At 43.8% G+C, this 16911-nt stretch overlaps 1 protein-coding gene across 2 annotated transcripts; it reads right to left on the bottom strand.

Moving 5' to 3' along the window:
* Positions 1 to 1569: 1569 nt before the first annotated feature.
* LOC123456356 (zinc finger protein 14-like) lies at positions 1570 to 15251 on the bottom strand. Of its 2 annotated transcripts, none has more exons than XM_045139168.1 (4): positions 15205 to 15251; positions 5248 to 5374; positions 5016 to 5076; positions 1570 to 3520 (listed from the first exon to the last, which is right to left on the bottom strand). In XM_045139168.1, exons 1-4 carry the CDS (start codon positions 15205 to 15207, stop codon positions 1720 to 1722), a joined length of 1992 nt encoding a protein of 663 aa, XP_044995103.1. In that variant the 5' UTR covers positions 15208 to 15251; the 3' UTR covers positions 1570 to 1719. The 2 variants fall into 2 exon arrangements, with proteins under 2 accessions (XP_044995103.1, XP_044995104.1); XM_045139169.1 differs by lacking the exon at positions 15205 to 15251 and adding an exon at positions 14062 to 14179.
* Between the last annotated feature and the right edge of the window lie 1660 nt (positions 15252 to 16911).

The following is a 16911-nucleotide window of genomic DNA, read 5'->3' as shown; positions in this document are numbered from 1 at the left end:
TTTAAAAAAAAAAAAAAGAGTATGCTTATTCTCCATTCTCCACTTGACTTGAATGACGGATGTCTAGGGGAGGAATGAAGTGCAATCCAAGAAAAGATCACAAGGGTTCTGGCCTAAATGTTAATTTCTGGGTCTGTTTGGAAGACGACTGTCATTGAGAAGTTGTGAAATGTGAAATGTCATAGACAGATGAAGTGGTTGACTGGGGAAGGTATCCTTGCAACATCTTGCACTGACATCTTATCTTGCACACCAGTTTGTGTGCGCACAATGATGTGAACGTCTCTACTCTGCTTCCCTGTCAGAGCCAAAATAAATGACTTCCTCCAATTAAGTTGTTTCATGTGTTTGGCAACAATGAGGAAAGAAATGCATAGTACAAATATAAAACATCAATAAGTGTCATGAGCCCAACAGGAAAATCCCCCAAATTAACAAAAATTCAACAGTCCATTAATCCCATTTAACCAAAATGCATATAACACAAAATACAAAAAATAAACTCATAATACACATATAATTCATTGACATATGGTTCCAATGTGATTCAGATATGAAAAATATTTGATTAAAATAGACACTACATATTAAATGAAGGTTCTATTGCTTAAAAAGACATTAGAGATTATGTATTTTCAAGAGTGAAAATCACAAATAAATATTCCAGAGCTCTCACACATAAAGATTCAGAATATTTTTTCACATAATATAATTTCTGGAACACTCTACATAAATTATTTCACATCAAGGTTTAAAAAACAGTTATAAATTCTGTTACATGAAGAATTTTCACAGAATTTTGAAACAAGTTTTAGATTTCTGAAACATTTTGTAAGTGAAAACATTTCCACAATTTCTACAATACAAATTTTGATACCAAGCTCACTCTCAGAGGTGGGCCAATTGCATAATTTCCATATTTATTCAACATTTATCATTATACTATACACTTTTCTGTTTCTTATTGTAAAAATGTTTTTTAGAGCTGGCCATGGTGCCACATACCTTTAATCCCAGCACTCGGGAAGCAGAGGTAGGAGGATCGCCAAGAGTTCAAGGCCACCCTGAGACTCCATAGTGAATTCCAGGTCTAGCCAGGGCTAGAGTGTGACCCTACCTCAAAAAAAAAAAAGAAAAAGAAAAAGAAAAAAAAGAAAGAAAGAAAAAAAAAAGTATCTTTGAGAGAAAGCAAATATGAGCAAGCTGTAGCCTCCTGCCACTGCAAATGAACCCCAGGTGAATGTGCCATTTTGTGCCTCTGGCTTTATGTGGGTACTGGGGAATCAAACCCAGGCTATCAGGCTGTGCAAGCAAGCACCTTTAACTCCTCAGCCTAACTTTTTTTGTGTCTTATTCCTTGAAGATCAGTACAGACATTCCTACAAAAAACATGACAATAGCTTTCCTTCCTATTGTCATAGTTGATTAAAAAGGTTATCAGAGGGGGCTGAAGAGACGGCTTAGCAGTTAAGCGCTTGCCTGTGAAGCCTAAGGACACCGGTTCAAGGCTCAATTCCCCAGAACCCACATTAGCACAAGGGGGCACATGCATCTGGAGTTCGTTTGCAGTGGCTGGAGGCCCTGGCATGCCCATTCTCTCTCTTTCTCTCTATCTGCCTCTTTTTCTCTCTGTCTGTTGTTCTCAAATAAATAAATAAAAATGAACAAAAAAATTTTTTAAAAGGTTATCAGATATGGAGGTCTTTTCATATGATATACTTAGGAAGTCTCTCTAGAGTGAATCTTTTCATGTATTTTAAGGGAACTGGCACGAGTAAAGGCTTTCCCACACTGCTGGCATATGTAGGGTTTCTGACCAGTATGGATTTTTTCATGTCTTTGACAATCACTTAAAGTATAAAACGGCTTCCCACACTGCTTACACACAAAAGGTTTCTCTCCACTGTGGATCTTTTCATGGCGCTGAAGGTAACTTTGACCAGTGAAGGCTTTACCACATAGCTTACACTGATATGGCTTCTCTCCCGTGTGAGTCCGTTCATGTATCTGAAACTTACAGAAATAAATGAACCCCTTGCCACACTGCTTACATACATGGGGTTTTTCACCACTGTGGATCATCTCATGCTTCCGAAGGGCAATGGGATTAGTGAAGGCTTTCCCACAAAGCTTACATATGTAGGGTTTCTCACCTGTGTGAATTTGTTCATGTCTTTGACAACTACTCCAAGAAGAAAAGCCTTTCCCACAATGCTTACATACATAGGGTTTCTCTCCACTGTGAATCTTTTTATGGCGTCCAAGTGAACTAGGATCAGTGAAGGATTTACCACACAGCTTACACACACACAGCTTCTCCCCAGAGTGAGTCCACTCATGCTGTCGCAAGTTGCTGGAAGAACTGAAACCTTTCCCACATTGCTTACATATATAGGGTTTCTCTCCAGTGTGAGTTCGCTCATGTGTTCGAAGGATACTGGAAGAATTAAAACGTTTCCCACATTGCAAACAAATGTGGGGTTTCTCACCACTGTGAATCCTCTCATGATAGCGAAGAGAACTCAGAGCAATAAAGGCTTTACCACACAGCTTACATACATAGGGTTTTTCCCCTGTGTGACATCGTTTATGCGTTTGAATGGAATTGTAATAATTGAAGGCTTTTCCACACTGCTTACATACATAGGGCTTCTCTCCAGTGTGACATCGCTTATGTGCCTTAAAGGAATGGTAAGAAGTGAAGGTTTTTCCACATTGTGTACATTCATATGGTTTTTCTCCTGTGTGCGTTCTTTCATGGTCTTGAATCTTACTCAGACAACTGAAGGCTTTACTGCATAAATTACATTTATATGGCTTCTCCCCAGTGTGAGTTTGTTCATGTCTTCGAAGGTTACTCCAAGAAAAGGCTTTCCCACAATGTTTACATACATAGGGTTTCTCTCCAGTGTGAATTCTTTTATGCTTTTGCACGTTAGTCAAAGTACTGAAGGCTTTACCACATATATTACATGTGTATGGTTTCTCTCCAGTGTGAGTTCGTTCATGTCTTTGAATGTGACTCAAGCAAGAAAAGGCTTTCCCACACTGCTTACACACATAGGGTTTGTCTCCACTGTTAATATTTCTAACATATTGAAAATGACTAGGATAGGTAAAGGCATTAAAATGCTGCTTTCCCACATACATTTCCTCATTAGTGTCACCTTCAACCTGTATTTGAATGTAACTCTGGCTCTGGAAGAAGTTCTCACATTGATTAAGTTCATAGACTCTCTGCCCACTTTTAGTATCTTCATTCTTCAGAAAGCAATCAAGATAAAAAACGGGTTCCTCACATTCCCTAAATTTATAGAGACTCGTTTCATTTATCTCATCTTCATTAGCGTGGTGTCCAGTCTGAACAGTCACAGGCACATTAAAGGATGAATGAGCAATGAGCAAGTCTTCATACACTTGGCATTCACCCAGCATAGCAACACTATCTGCTTTCTGGCTGAAGATTTCTCTATATTGACTACATTCTTTTTGTTCCCACAGTTTCTTCACAACTTCACTTCTGTAAACAATGGAGAGCACATTATTAAAATTCCAAACATAAATTCCTTCCCAAAAGTTCCTGTTTTATTCCCTGTCAGAAATTTTGAAAATGGACTGAATTATTAACAGGGCCTGTAGGACAGATAATATTAAGATTCATCAGGGGTTGTATTTTTACCAAGTTAAAAATTGTGGAAATGGTAAATATCTATGTATTTGTTTATTTATTTTTTGATTTTTTAAATGTTTATTTATTTGCAGAGAGAGATAGAGAAGAGAGTCAGAGGGCAGGAGAGATGGCTTAGCAGTTAAGGCACTTGCCTGTGAAGCCTAAGGACCTAGGTTCAATTCCCTAGGACCCACATGAGCCAGATGTACAAGATGGCACATGCATCTGGAGTCCATTTGTAGTGGCTGGAGGCCCTTGCATGCCCATTCTCTCTCTCTCTCTCTTTCTTTTTCTCATTCTCTCCCTCTCTCAAATAAATAAATTACATATATATTTTTAAAAGAGAGACATGGCTGGAGAGATGGCTTAGTGTTAAAGCACTTGCCTGTAAAGCCTAGGGACCCCAGTTCGAGGCTCAACTTCCCAGGACCAACAAAAGCCAGATGCACAAAGTGGTGCATGCATCTGGAGTTCATTTGCAGTAGCTGGAGGCCATGGCATGCCCATTCTCTATCTATCTGCCTCTTTCTTTCTCTGTCTGTCACTGTCAAATAAATAAATAAAAAGTAAACCAAAATAAATAAAAATAAAATAAAATAAAAAGAGAGAAAGAAAGAGAGAGAATGGAAAAGTCATGGCCTCCAGCTGCTGCAAATGAACTTTAGATGTGCCACTTGTGCATCTGGTTTTACCTGGATACTGGGGAACTGAACCCAGGTCATACATTAGGCTTTGTAGGCAAGAACCTTAACTGATGAACTATGTCTCCAGCCCCTATTTATTTATTTAGTTACCTCTCTCTCTCTTTCTCTCTCTCTCTGTCTTTTGATGAAGGGAAAGGTCTGGCTAGTGCTCAGGCTGGCCTCAAACTCAAGACTCTCTACCTCCAGACTTCTAACTAGCTGGTGATAAAGTTGTGAGTCACCACATCTGCCTTTACTTCACAGGTAAATTGTAGTTCAGTATTTCTTTTGCAAAATGTTTGGACAAAAGTCATTTTCTATTTCAAAAAATTTACAGATACAGAAGATACCATGGAGAGTGGTCCAATAGTAAAAACATGAAATTACTTTACATTTTCTATAAAATACATAGTTAAAGGCAGAAGGAAATTGCAGTTTTAATAACTTTGTACATGAAAGAAGTCTGTGCCTACAGAATAATCAGAAATTGTCACTTGATTATCATGCCAGCATAGCATATTTCTAATCCAGTATGTATTTGAGCAATAAGTGCTGAGGATTATATCATTTGAAGCTGGGCTTGCACACTTATATTGCTTTGTTAATTTTCCAATCCTATCCAGATTCTTGCAGATCATTGTTATTTGCATTGGCCGAGTTACCTTAGATTTCTCGTGGAATATTCATAGTTATCTTCCATGCACTGGTCTCCTTGTATTTTTCCTAAAATATAGGCCCAGAAAAATCATGATGGATTCAGTCATTATGAAAAAATTATTAGATGCCAGGTTGATTCACAGTTTAACATGATCATATCTGATATGGAATATTTCCATACATAGAGCAGCATCTTTGAATGAGACAGACTTAAGTCAAGAATGAGTTCACGCATACCTACAGCAGCCAGGTTCCTGAGGGTTTCCTCCATCACATCTCTGTGAAGCTTCTTCTGGGAAGAATCCAGCAAAGCCCATTCCTCCAGGGTGAAGTTCACAGCCACATCCTCTAGGGTCACAGAGTCCTGAAACAGCCCAGAGATTTCAGGAGGAAAGGTGAGACTCACAACTCTGAAAATCTGTGGGTGTTCTCCAAATGGTCAGTGCATATCCTGGTCATCACACTCTTATTCTCTATCCATCATCACACACTCTAAAACAACAATTACCATATTGTATTAGAACTCTTTGGTAAAACAAAACAAGCAAGCAAACAAAAAACAGAACTGAATACTCATCATGCTACTGGATCTCCAAGAGCACAATAATTCCAAATTCTATGGAATGTGAGTGTATTAGTTACTTTACTTTCTCTTTGCTGTGATCAAATACCTGGAAGGAATGGTAGAGTTCGGGGGGGGAAGGCAAAAGTATGCATCTGGGACTCCTCACATCTCTGCAACCCAGGCAGCACAGAGCAGAGAATGCTGAACAGGGACTTCCTTCTTCATCCGTCATTGTGGGACTCCAGTTCAGGAAATGGTGATTCCTACTTCCAGTGTGGGTATCCCCTCCTCATTTCACTTCTCTGAAAACACCCTCACAAACACAACTACAAATCCAAGTCAAGTCACCAGTGTAGATTAACCCTCACACAAACTTTGTTGTATTCTGAGACATATTGTAATAGGAATGCAGAACTGATTATCATCCAAGGCCCCATTACAGACTGCTTCTGTAGTAGATGATGGAGAACTGGGGATATTGCTCAGTGGTTAAAAAGTGCTTTTTATGCAAGCAAGAGGATAGCAGTTCATATTCCCAAAGCCCATTTAAAAACCCAACAGAGCACAACTCAGCAAGATGGGAGATTGGGACAGGACGGCCATAACCTTACCGGCCAGCTTTGCTGGAGAATGCAGCAATGAACAAGAAAAGAGACACTGTTTCAAAAAGGTGGAAAGTGAGGTCCTGCATCTGAAACTGTCCTGTAACCTCCACACATGTGCCATGGCATGCACATGGCCATACTCTCACACACGAACACAAATATACATATCACAAAGGCACATACACAAATATACACAAAAGAACTTATAACATGAAATGTTCCCACAGTGATTCTATAACTTCATTCCTGAAAAAAAAAGTAAAGTGCATAACTGAAGTTATGATCACAAATTTTCTTTCTTTCTTTCTTTTTTTTTTTTTTTCTGAGGTAGGGTCTTGCTCTAGCCCCGACTGACCTGGAATTCATTATATAGTCTCAAGCTGACCTCAAATTCACAGCAATCCTCCTACCTCTGCCTCCCAAGTGCTGGGATTAAAGGTGTGTGCCACCATTTTCAGTTCACAAATTCTATACTAGAAAAATTCATGGCTTTATGTACTATAATAATTTTCAACATGAATGGAACGAATGGTTCAGTTTTTGAAGGACACATAATATTAAGATACTAGCCAGGCATGGTGGTGCATGCCTTTAATCCAAGCACTTGGGAGGCTGAGGTAGGAGGATTGCTGTGAGTTTGAGTCCATCTGAGAATACTGAGAGTGAATTCCAGGTCAGCCTGCACTACAGTGAGATCCTACCTCGAAAAACCAAAAAGAACTGCTACTGGCATTTAAATAGTGTTTCCTTTTCTCTTTCTATTTTTTAAATTATTTTCTTTTTACTTTTAAAAATTATTTTCTTTTTATTTTTTAAAATTGTTTTCTTTTTATTTATTTATTTGAGAGAAAGAGGCAGAGAGAGGAAGAGAGACAGAGAATGGGTGCCTCGGAACAACCAGCCACTGCAATGTGCCACCTTATGCATCCGGCTTACTCGTGGGTCCTGGGGAACCAAACATGGGTCCTTTTTCACAGGCAAACACTTTAGCTGCTAAGCCATCTCTCCAGCCTCAAATGGGGTTTCTTAATGCTTTTATCAAATTAACTTTTTTAAAGCACTGACTTTAAATGTTGTGTTTAAGAGGCCAAAGTATAAAACAAACAAAATAATGACACTGAATCATAACACCCTAAGTTGTAGTATCTTTAATATAGGATGCTAGTAACAACTGATATTTGGAAACATACATTGAACTAAGAATATTCTGTTATCTGCAATTGAAGATTTGCCACGCCAACTCCAGTGGAGCCTGTGTGACTTGTTCACCAGGCTGAGGCGAAAGCTTCAAGGAAGAAAGCTCCTGGAAGGACATGCATTTTCCAGACCTGTAGTGCCCTTTGCTGCTCTCTAATAGCTGTTTTCTTCATTACTACTGTTCTCTTCCTGACACATGGCAGCAGCATGATGTTCTTTCACAATTTAGTAGACACACATAGAAGGAAATTAGATATGGAACAGTTTCCAAAAATTGAGTCACCTGATGGTGTGATGCTTCCTCTGAAGACCCTGCTGTTGTTTCAAGCCATAGTCAGAATTCTGAGGACCAGAACCAATCGATGAACCATTACCTTATACAGGAGTGTATAGGAATGGGGATATGCTAGTAAACAACGGTGGGAAGCATGTTTCTTGGTTATCTTTAACTTTTGTGGACAGACTTGCTAGGTTGAGGCCACCTTGGTGCTTGCTTACTAAAGCACAGAGAAAGCATTAGGAAGCAACTGGGATCCAATTATGAGAAGAAGGCAGGCTTTGATACACCTACATTTTTATGGCATGGCTCAAGGAAGAATATAAATTAGTTATGAAGTCGCCCTGTTAGAACTTTTGTTAAAAATACTGGATGCTTGAAGCAGGCTAAAAACCAAACGTCATTTGTAACCATTGACTGTCTAACACTAATTTCAGTGAGACATTAACTATTAAATATGTGATTGTAATCTTTACTCAATGTATCTGTGCCTCGATTCCTGGAACAGTCTGATCATAGAAATCGTACTGCATGAATAAACAGAGGCTAAACGTATGCAGCCAGAATTGTATATAACCTGATGCTTTACTTCAATAAAATACACTCAGATACATTAACCTTGTGTGTGTGTCTGTTTGTCACTTTGCCGACTCCTTGCCCATCTCCCAAGGCCCTGTTTTCCCTCGGACTGGTGGTCCTGGCTTTGCCAGTCCATGGCAAAAATTATTTTTAAAATATATTATATATTTATTTTTGAGAGGTAGAAAGAAAGAGGTAGACAGAGAATGGCTGTGCTAGGGTCTCTAGCCACTGCAAATGAACATATTTATTTTTGAGAGATAGAAAGAAAGAGGTAGATAGAGAATGGGTGTGCTAGGGTCTCTAGCCACTGCAAAAGAACTCCAGGCACACGCAACACCTTGTACATCTGGCTTACATGGGTACAAGGGAATTGAACCTGTTTCCTTTGGCTTCACAGGCAAATGCCTTAACCATTAAGTCATTTCTCCAGCCCCAAAATTATTTTTTAACATTTTTTTTTATCTGAGAGAGAGAGAGGGAGAGAATGGGTGTGCCATAGCCTCCAGCCACTGCAAACGAATTCCAGACACATGCGTCACCTTGTGCAACTGGCTTACATGGGTCCTGGAGAATCAAACTGGGATCCTTTGGCTTTGAAGGCAAACACCTTAACCACTGGGTCATCTCTCCAGCCCCCAAAATTATTTTTTTCTCAATTTTTATTAATCATTTTCCATGATTATAAAAAGTATCCCATGGTAATACCTTCCCCCCCTCACTTTCCCCTTTGAAATTCCATTCTCCATCACATTCCCTCCCCATCTCAGTCAGTCTCTCTTTTATTTTGATGTCATGATCTTTTCCTCCTCTTATGATGGTCTTGTGTAGGTAGTGTCAGGCACTGTGAGGTCATGGATATCCAGGCCATTTTGTGTCTGGAGGAGCACGTTGTAAGGAGTCCTACCTTCCTTTGGCTCTTACATTCTTTCAGCCACCTCTTCCACATTAGATCCTGAGCCTTGGAAGGTGTGATCAAGATGTTACTCAGTACTCCAGTCACGTCTTTCCAGCACTATGATACCTTCTGAGTCGTCCCAAGGTCACTGCCATCTGAAAATAGAAGATTCTCTACCCAAGGTGAGAGTAGCATTAATATAAGGGTATAAATATTAAGAAAAGTGCTTACTGGGCAGTTTGATAAGCATATAGATACATTTTTCCAGACATCAGCCAATGTTACACCCCTAGGGCTCATGACTATCCCTGTTTTAAGTTTTCAGTATCAGGGATGTATTCCCTCCCATGGAGCAGGCCTCCAGTCCAATTGGAGGGCAGCTGGTTTCCACCTTGACAGACGTGCCACTATTGTACCCATTGGCTCATTTGGGCTGGCTGGCCAATTATAAGGCTTGCAGTGTCCACTGTTGAGTATCTTCACTGGTGGTATCTCTTTCTCCCATTGAACTACATGCAGAATGGCTTCTTCCAGCTTTCGGTCAGCTGGTCTACATGGAGGAGGTTATCAGCTCAGTTCCAGCAGGATTTCTCAGTGGCCTTGCAGCCCAAGTATGTAGAGTCTTCAGCAATAGGGTCTTACCATCTATTCCTGGTGGGAAACCAAGGGCCTCGGCACTGGCCTATAATGTTTTGGGGGCATCTGGGACCTCCCTGGCCAACAACTCACTGGAGGTATCCCATCCCTGGCAGATGCACAAAATGGCATGCATCTGGAGTTTGTTTGCAGTGACTAGAGGCCCTGTATGCCCATTCTCTCTCCTTGAAAATAAATAAAACTTGTTAAATTAATAAGGAATATACTAAAGTCATATAACATGACAAAAATTATAAAAATCCAGAATATTTCAATCTATCAAGAAGAACTTAAATTTTATTTTTTTATTTTTTTGAGAATTAAAGAAGAACTTAATTTTAAATTATAATGATAACACCATTTATACAGTGTTATGATAAAATCAAATTTCATAAAACACTCAGGGTCATAGAGAAAAACATATTGAATAGTAAATTGAACTTGGACAAACAGGATAAGATCATATAGACATGCTGCTTTGAGTTAAACAAAACTAAATCAGATCACCTAAAGCCTTGGCAAATCAGATAATAACCACATTTGTAATTGAATATGAACTTATCCATATTCAATACAATGTGTTTTTTTCCCACCATGTCAAAAAAGTATGATGCCTTACAACTTGGGAACAAAAGTCAAAAATAATACTGTCAAGAGCAATAAAAATAATCTGCCTGTACCAACCTTGACCACTGGAAGAATAAGTCAATGTTTAACAACTAAGGGTAAGAAATTGAGGCAAAGAAATCATACACTTTTTTTTTCAAAATTAACACTAATAATATGTAAATAGCAGTATAATCCTGTTCAAAATCCAAAAGAGGCAAACCTAAGTGTAACACTGACAGATGAGCAATACAAAAGAAAACCTAATGTCCCCAACCACAATAAAATCCGCTCAATGGTTAGACGTGGGAACAAAGCTGAAAGAGGTCAGAGACGTACACTGGAAATGCCCACAGCTGATGCACACAGTGATGTCATGGGCATATGCCAGCAATTCATAGGTCACGCCTGTAATCTCAACACTTAACAGGCTGAAATTGAAGGATTGTCATTAGTTCAAGGCCAGCCAGGGATAGGTACATAGTGAGCTCAGGTAACTTTGGGCCACAGAATAAGACTTTAAATAAGCACAACAGGCTGAACGGCTCAGTGGGTAAAGCAGGTGCTGCTCAAGCGTGAGGCCCGGAGTTCGAGGGCCCAGAACTCGTGTCAACGTGGACATGCCCTCGCTTGTCGATAATCCCAAACCTGCTTCGGAGTAGAGACAAACGAATCCCTGAAAGCTCACTGGCATATGAAGCAGCAAGTAAGATCAAATAAGTGAAGTTAGTACCAACAACTCATTTCAAGGATTTTTGTTTGCTTGTTTCTTCAGACCCTCTCATGCTATCCAAGCAAGAGTTAATTGAGAATATTACAATCTGGGCTGGGGAGATGGCTCAGCAGAAGGTTCTGGCTTGCAAAGCCTGCTTGCCCAAGTTCAATTCACTAGTTCCCATGTAGAGCCAGTCGGACAAAGTGTCACAAACATCTGGAGTTTATTTGCAGTGGCAGGAAACCCTGGCATGCCCATTCTCAACCTCCATCTCTCAAATAAAAATAAATATTTTTTTAAGATTTTCATTTATTTATTTATTTATTTATTAGAGAGAGGTAGAGAGAGAGAGAGAATGGGCGCATCAGGGCCTCCAGCCACTGCAAATGAACGACACATGCATGCGCCACCATGTGCATCTGGAGAATCGAATCTGTATCCTTTTGCTTCGCAGGTATGCACCTTAACCGCTAAGCCATCTCTCCAGCCCTAAATAAATTTTAATATTAGGCTGGAGAGATGGCTTAGAGGTTAAGGTGTCTGCCTGCAAAGCCTAAGGATCCACGTTCAATTCCCCAGTACCCACATAAGCCAAATGGACAAGGTGGTGCATACATCTGGCATTTGTTTGCACTGGTGTGCCCATTCTCTCTCTCAAATAAATAAAAAAATGTACATTTTTAAATGAATATTACAGTTTTACACAAAAATCATAAAATAGCCTAGTGTACTGGCACAGACTTAAAAAAATTATTTTTTTAATTTATTTGAGAGAGCATGAGAGAGAAAGAGACAGACACAAAGAGCAAGAATGGGAGAGAATGGGCGCACCAGAGCCTCCAGCCAGGGCAAATGAACTCCAGACATGTGCGCCCTCTTGTGCATCTGGGTTGTGGGTCCTGGGGAATCAAACCTGGGTCCTTTGCCTTTGCACGCAAACACCTTAACCACTAAGCCATCTCTCCAGCCCTGGCACACACTTTTAATCCCAGAACTTGGGAGGCTGATGTAGAAGGATAACCATGTGTTCAAGGACAGCCAGAAACAGAGAGTGAGTTCCAGATCAGACTGGGCTAGAGTGAGACTGTGTTTCAAAAACAAAACAAAACAAGAAATAATGGGGCTGGGGGAATGGCTCAGCAGTTAAAGGTGTTTGCTTGCAAAGCAATACCCAAGCTGCCCACTTAAGCTAGATGCAAAAAGTGGCACAGGCCAGAGGCAAATAAACATTTTAAAGTTCCTGAAATAGGGGCTGGAGAGATGGCTTAGTGGTTAAGGCACTTGCCTATGAAGCCTGAGGACCCAGGTTCAATTCCCCAGTATTCACATAAGCCAGATGGTGCACGCATCTGGAGTTCATTTGCAGTGGCTGGAGGCCCTGATGTGTCCATTCTTTCTATCTGCCTCTGTCTTTAGAAAAAAATAAGCATCCTTGAGGCTGGGGAGATGGCTTAGTGGTTAAGGAACTTGCCTGCAAAGCCAAAGGATCCAGCTTCAATTTCTCAGAACCCATGTAAGCCAGACACACAAAGTGCTGCATGTGCCTGGAGTTCATGTGCAGCAGCTGAAGGCTCTGGCATGCCCATTCTCGCTATCTGCCAATCTCTCTCTCAAATAAACAAAATTAAAAGAAAAAAAAAACACACATCTTGAGGGCTGGAGAGATGGCTTAGTGGTTAAGCGGTTGCCTGTGAAGCCTCAGGACCCCGGTTCCAAGGCTCGATTCCCCAGGACCCACGTTAGCCATATGCACAAGGGGACTCAGGCGTCTGGAGTTCGTTTGCAGTGGCTGGAGGCCCTGGCGCGCCTATTCTCTCTATCTGCCTACTTCTCTATCTGTCCCTCTCAAATAAATAAATAAATAAATACATAAACAAAAAAAATTAAATCTTGAAATGGCTTTGTAAACTGTTGTTCTATAAAGTAAGACTTAACAAAAGAAACAAAAGGGAAGCTGCTAGAGGAAGTAGACCGTTTCACCATGGTTCATAAAGAACAACATGCAAGGTTAAAACCATCAGTACACATTTAGCTTATTCACAGGGAGTCAGTCATGAAATATCGTACTGGGATCTCCAAACACTTTATTTTCCCTCCTTTCCAGCTGTAAGTGACAAAAATCACTGATTACAGACCACCTGAGAGGGAGTCATGTGACTTTGCCAGGAAATTTAGGGTGACTGGGCCCCAAAGAGTAAAGATAGGAATATCCCTGCAATCCCCACTGTGCACGTAATTAAAGAATGATCTCATTTCTAGTCTCTTGCCTAGAGTTCCCTAGAGGCGTGTTTTTTCCATGGGCAACCTGAGCCCCTCCCTGATAGGGTTTTCCCTACTCTAGAATTTAGACCTGATCCTGACGTGGTTGGTCAGATCATGGATGGTCTCTTCTTGAGCCAGCCCCCAGCCCAGACCAATCAGCCCTCACTCCGGCTCACCCCAGCCTGAAGGCGAACCCACCACAGGTTATAACAGACCCTTACCGGGGTGAAGGCGCTCTTGGCTCACTTGTCTCTGGGACCAGGGAGGACTCCCTTCTTACTGGCCCTTGGGCTTTCCATCCACTCCTACCCTCCACAAGGCAGGGGCTCTCTGCACTTTATTCTCGTTCCTCTTGTTAATCTAATACAGCCTTTCTAAACCTTCCCCTCTAGTGTATGCATTTTAATTTTTTAAATTCATAAGACAACAATCCGAGGTACCCTTAATTTGTTGGTGCGCTGGCTTATTGATGTATTGGTAAGGAACCTCAAAATTCCTTCTTCACGTTCAATCTCACGGTGCTTTCAGTTCTTGAGACTCCCTGTCCATCACTTTTTAAATTACTTGGCGAGACACGAACTAAAGGCTCGTTTGTTGCCCCCCCCCCCCCCCCGCCAAAAAAAGACTGCTAGATCAGTACAAACAAAACACTTGAGCAATACTTCTTTTTGAGTTTCTCTCCTTCCTCTGGGCCTATCACCTTTCACTCACCGTCAGTCTAATACACGAAACAATCCGGAATTTACCGTCCTTCTCAGCACAAGCAGACTTCCGAGGAAGCTATTCTAAAAGGAGGAGGAAGGAGTCACTTCCCCAGCTTCTCTACAATGGTGGCTGCGCCTCGCAACAAAAGCCTTCTGCGCCCCAGCCTGGGGAATGCCGCACCCCTGACCCTTGCTGGGCTGGGCGTGGGGGGGATCTGGGCTTGGCGTGGGGGGGTCTGGGCTGGGCGTGGGGGTTCTGGACTGGGCGTGGGGGTATCTGGGCGTGGGGGGGTCTGGGCTGGGCGTGGGGGGTTCTGGGCTGGGTGTGGGGAAGTCTGGGCGTGGGGGGATCTGGGCTGGGCGTGGGGAAGTCTGGGCGTGGGGCGGTCTGGGCTGGGCGTGGGGGAGTCTGGGCGTGGGGGGGTTCTGGGCTGGGCGTGGGGGAGTCTGGGCGTGGGGGGGTTCTGGGCTGGGCGCGGGGGAGTCTGGGCGTGGGGGGGTTCTGGGCTGGGCGTGGGGGAGTCTGGGCGTGGGGGTCTGGGCTGGGCGTGGGGGAGTCTGGGCGTGGGGGGGTCTGGGCTGGGCGTGGGGGAGTCTGGGCGTGGGGGGGTCTGGGCTGGGCGTGGGGGAGTCTGGGCGTGGGGGGTTTCTGGGCTGGGCGTGGGGGATCTGGGCTGGGCTGGGCGTGGGGATTCTGGGCTGGGCGTGGGGGATTCTGGGCTGGGCGTGGGGGATTCTGGGCTGGGCGTGGGGGGGTCTGGGCTGGGCATGGGGGAGTCTGGGCATGGGGGGATTTGGGCTGGGCTGGGCGTGAGGGGTTCTGGGTTGGGCATGGGGGAGTCTGGGCGTGGGGGGGGTCTGGGCTGGGCGTGGGGGTCTGCTGCTGCTGCAATCCCACTTCCAGTACAGGCGGGCCCTGCCTTTCAGCGCGCGTGGTTATAAAGTCGATGCCTAAAAGCATCGTAAGGGTGAAAGCACAGCCCGCAGGACACAGGCCGTGTCCAGTCCTGTCCACGCTCACGTGCACGGATTCGCCTTTCGCACGAGCGACATCTTAAAGGGCGTCCGCGGTGCACTCGGAGCTGGGGGTCGTTCCGCAGCCCAGCAGCGCCGCCGCCGCTTCCCGCAGCCCGCCCCCGGCCGCACTCACCATGTCCGCCCGGGTCCCGCGCCGCCCGTCCGAGCGCGCCGCCGCTCCCGGGCTGGAGCCCCGGGACTCGGGCCCCAAAGCCCGGGCGGTGCCGGTGCCCGGAAGGAAGATGGCGGAGCAGGGCCGCCCGCACCGGGCGCCGCGCGGAGCCCTGCCCGAGTCCGGCCACCCGCGCCCCGCACCGGGCAGCGTCCACGCCACGTTGCGGCCCCCGCGTGGCGCCGCGCGGGGTCACCGAGTCCCAGCGGCCGCCGGCTTCGCAGAGCCGGCCTCCGCCGCCGCTTGCGCTCCGGGACCTCAGACAAGGGCCTCATGGGCCAGCCCAGGACCCCGCGGACCGAGGACGGGCCGGTGTTCCACTTTCGACAAACTGTGAACGAGGCAGTTAGGCGACTTCACTGCCAGAGTTACCTCTGAACTTGTCTGTTTTCAAAAGCATTATTTATTTACAGAGAGAGAAGATGCATGGTTTTATGGACACGTCAGGGCTTCTTGCCACTACAAACCCCAGACTATGCGCCACTCTCTGCATCTGGCTTTATGTGGATGCTGGGTGCAGCAGACAGCTTCAGATTCCCGGAGGTGAACTTCCAGATCAGGCACAGTTATGGAGGCAGGGATTTATTGAATCTTACACATCCAGGGGAAGTTCCATAATGGCAGAAGAAGCTGGCCTGCCTTCACAGATCCAAGCAGAGAGAGAAGCACAAGCCTGAAAGTCAGAAGCCACACAGCAGAGCACACTTCAGGAACTCCAGCTAGGCACACTTTGCATATCTTTAGATTGAAATCTCAAACCTATCACCACCCCTGAAGATCCGCCCAGTGACACTGCCTCCAGCCAGGTGGTACAGAGGCAAACTACAAACTAATAAAAAACTGAATATATTGGGGGCCATCTATTCAAACTACCTCACTGGGAAATCGAACCCAGGCTGTTAGGCTTTGCAAACAAGCACCCTTGACTGCTAAGCTATCTCCCCAGCCTTATACTTGTCTTTCAATATACCCATTCTCTTTTTTGGGTGGGGGGTTGAGGTAGGGTCTCACTCTAGCTCAGGGTGACCTGAATTCAATAAGTAGTCTCAGGGTGGTCTTGAACTTATGGTGATCCTCCTACCTTTGCCTCGCAAGTGCTGGTATTAAAGGCTTGTGCCACGGCAAAAATTCTTTTAAACTTAATTTTATTTGAGAGAGACACAGAAAGAGACAGAATGGCCATGACAGGGCCTTCAGCTGCTGGAAACAAACTCCAGATTCATGCTCCACCTTGTGCATCTGCCTTACATTGGGTCCTGGAGAATCAAAACTGGGGGTCCTTTGGCTTTTCAGGCAAGTGCCTTAACCACTAAGCCACCTCTCCAGTCCTACCCATATATCTTTTTAAAAAATTATTTATTTATTTACTTGAGAGGGAGAGATAGAGAAAGAGAGAGAATGAGTGCACTAGGGCCTCCAGCCACTGCAAACAAACTCCAGACACATGTGCCACCTTATGCATCTGGCTTTACATGGGTCCTTATAAATGAAACGTGGGTCCTTACGCTTTGCTGGGAAGCATGTAACAGCTAAGCCATCTCTCCAACCCTCAATCTGCCCATTTTCTGCCAAGAAATGTAATATCTGTGAACAAATGAATAAAATTATTATATGCACACATAAGCCAGAAGCATATGCCAGCAATATTCCACATGGGAATCAAAAGGG

This window comes from Jaculus jaculus, chromosome 21 (genome assembly GCF_020740685.1).
Source record: "Jaculus jaculus isolate mJacJac1 chromosome 21, mJacJac1.mat.Y.cur, whole genome shotgun sequence".
NCBI lineage: Eukaryota > Metazoa > Chordata > Mammalia > Rodentia > Dipodidae > Jaculus > Jaculus jaculus.
This window is presented reverse-complemented; position numbering and strand designations above follow the sequence as displayed.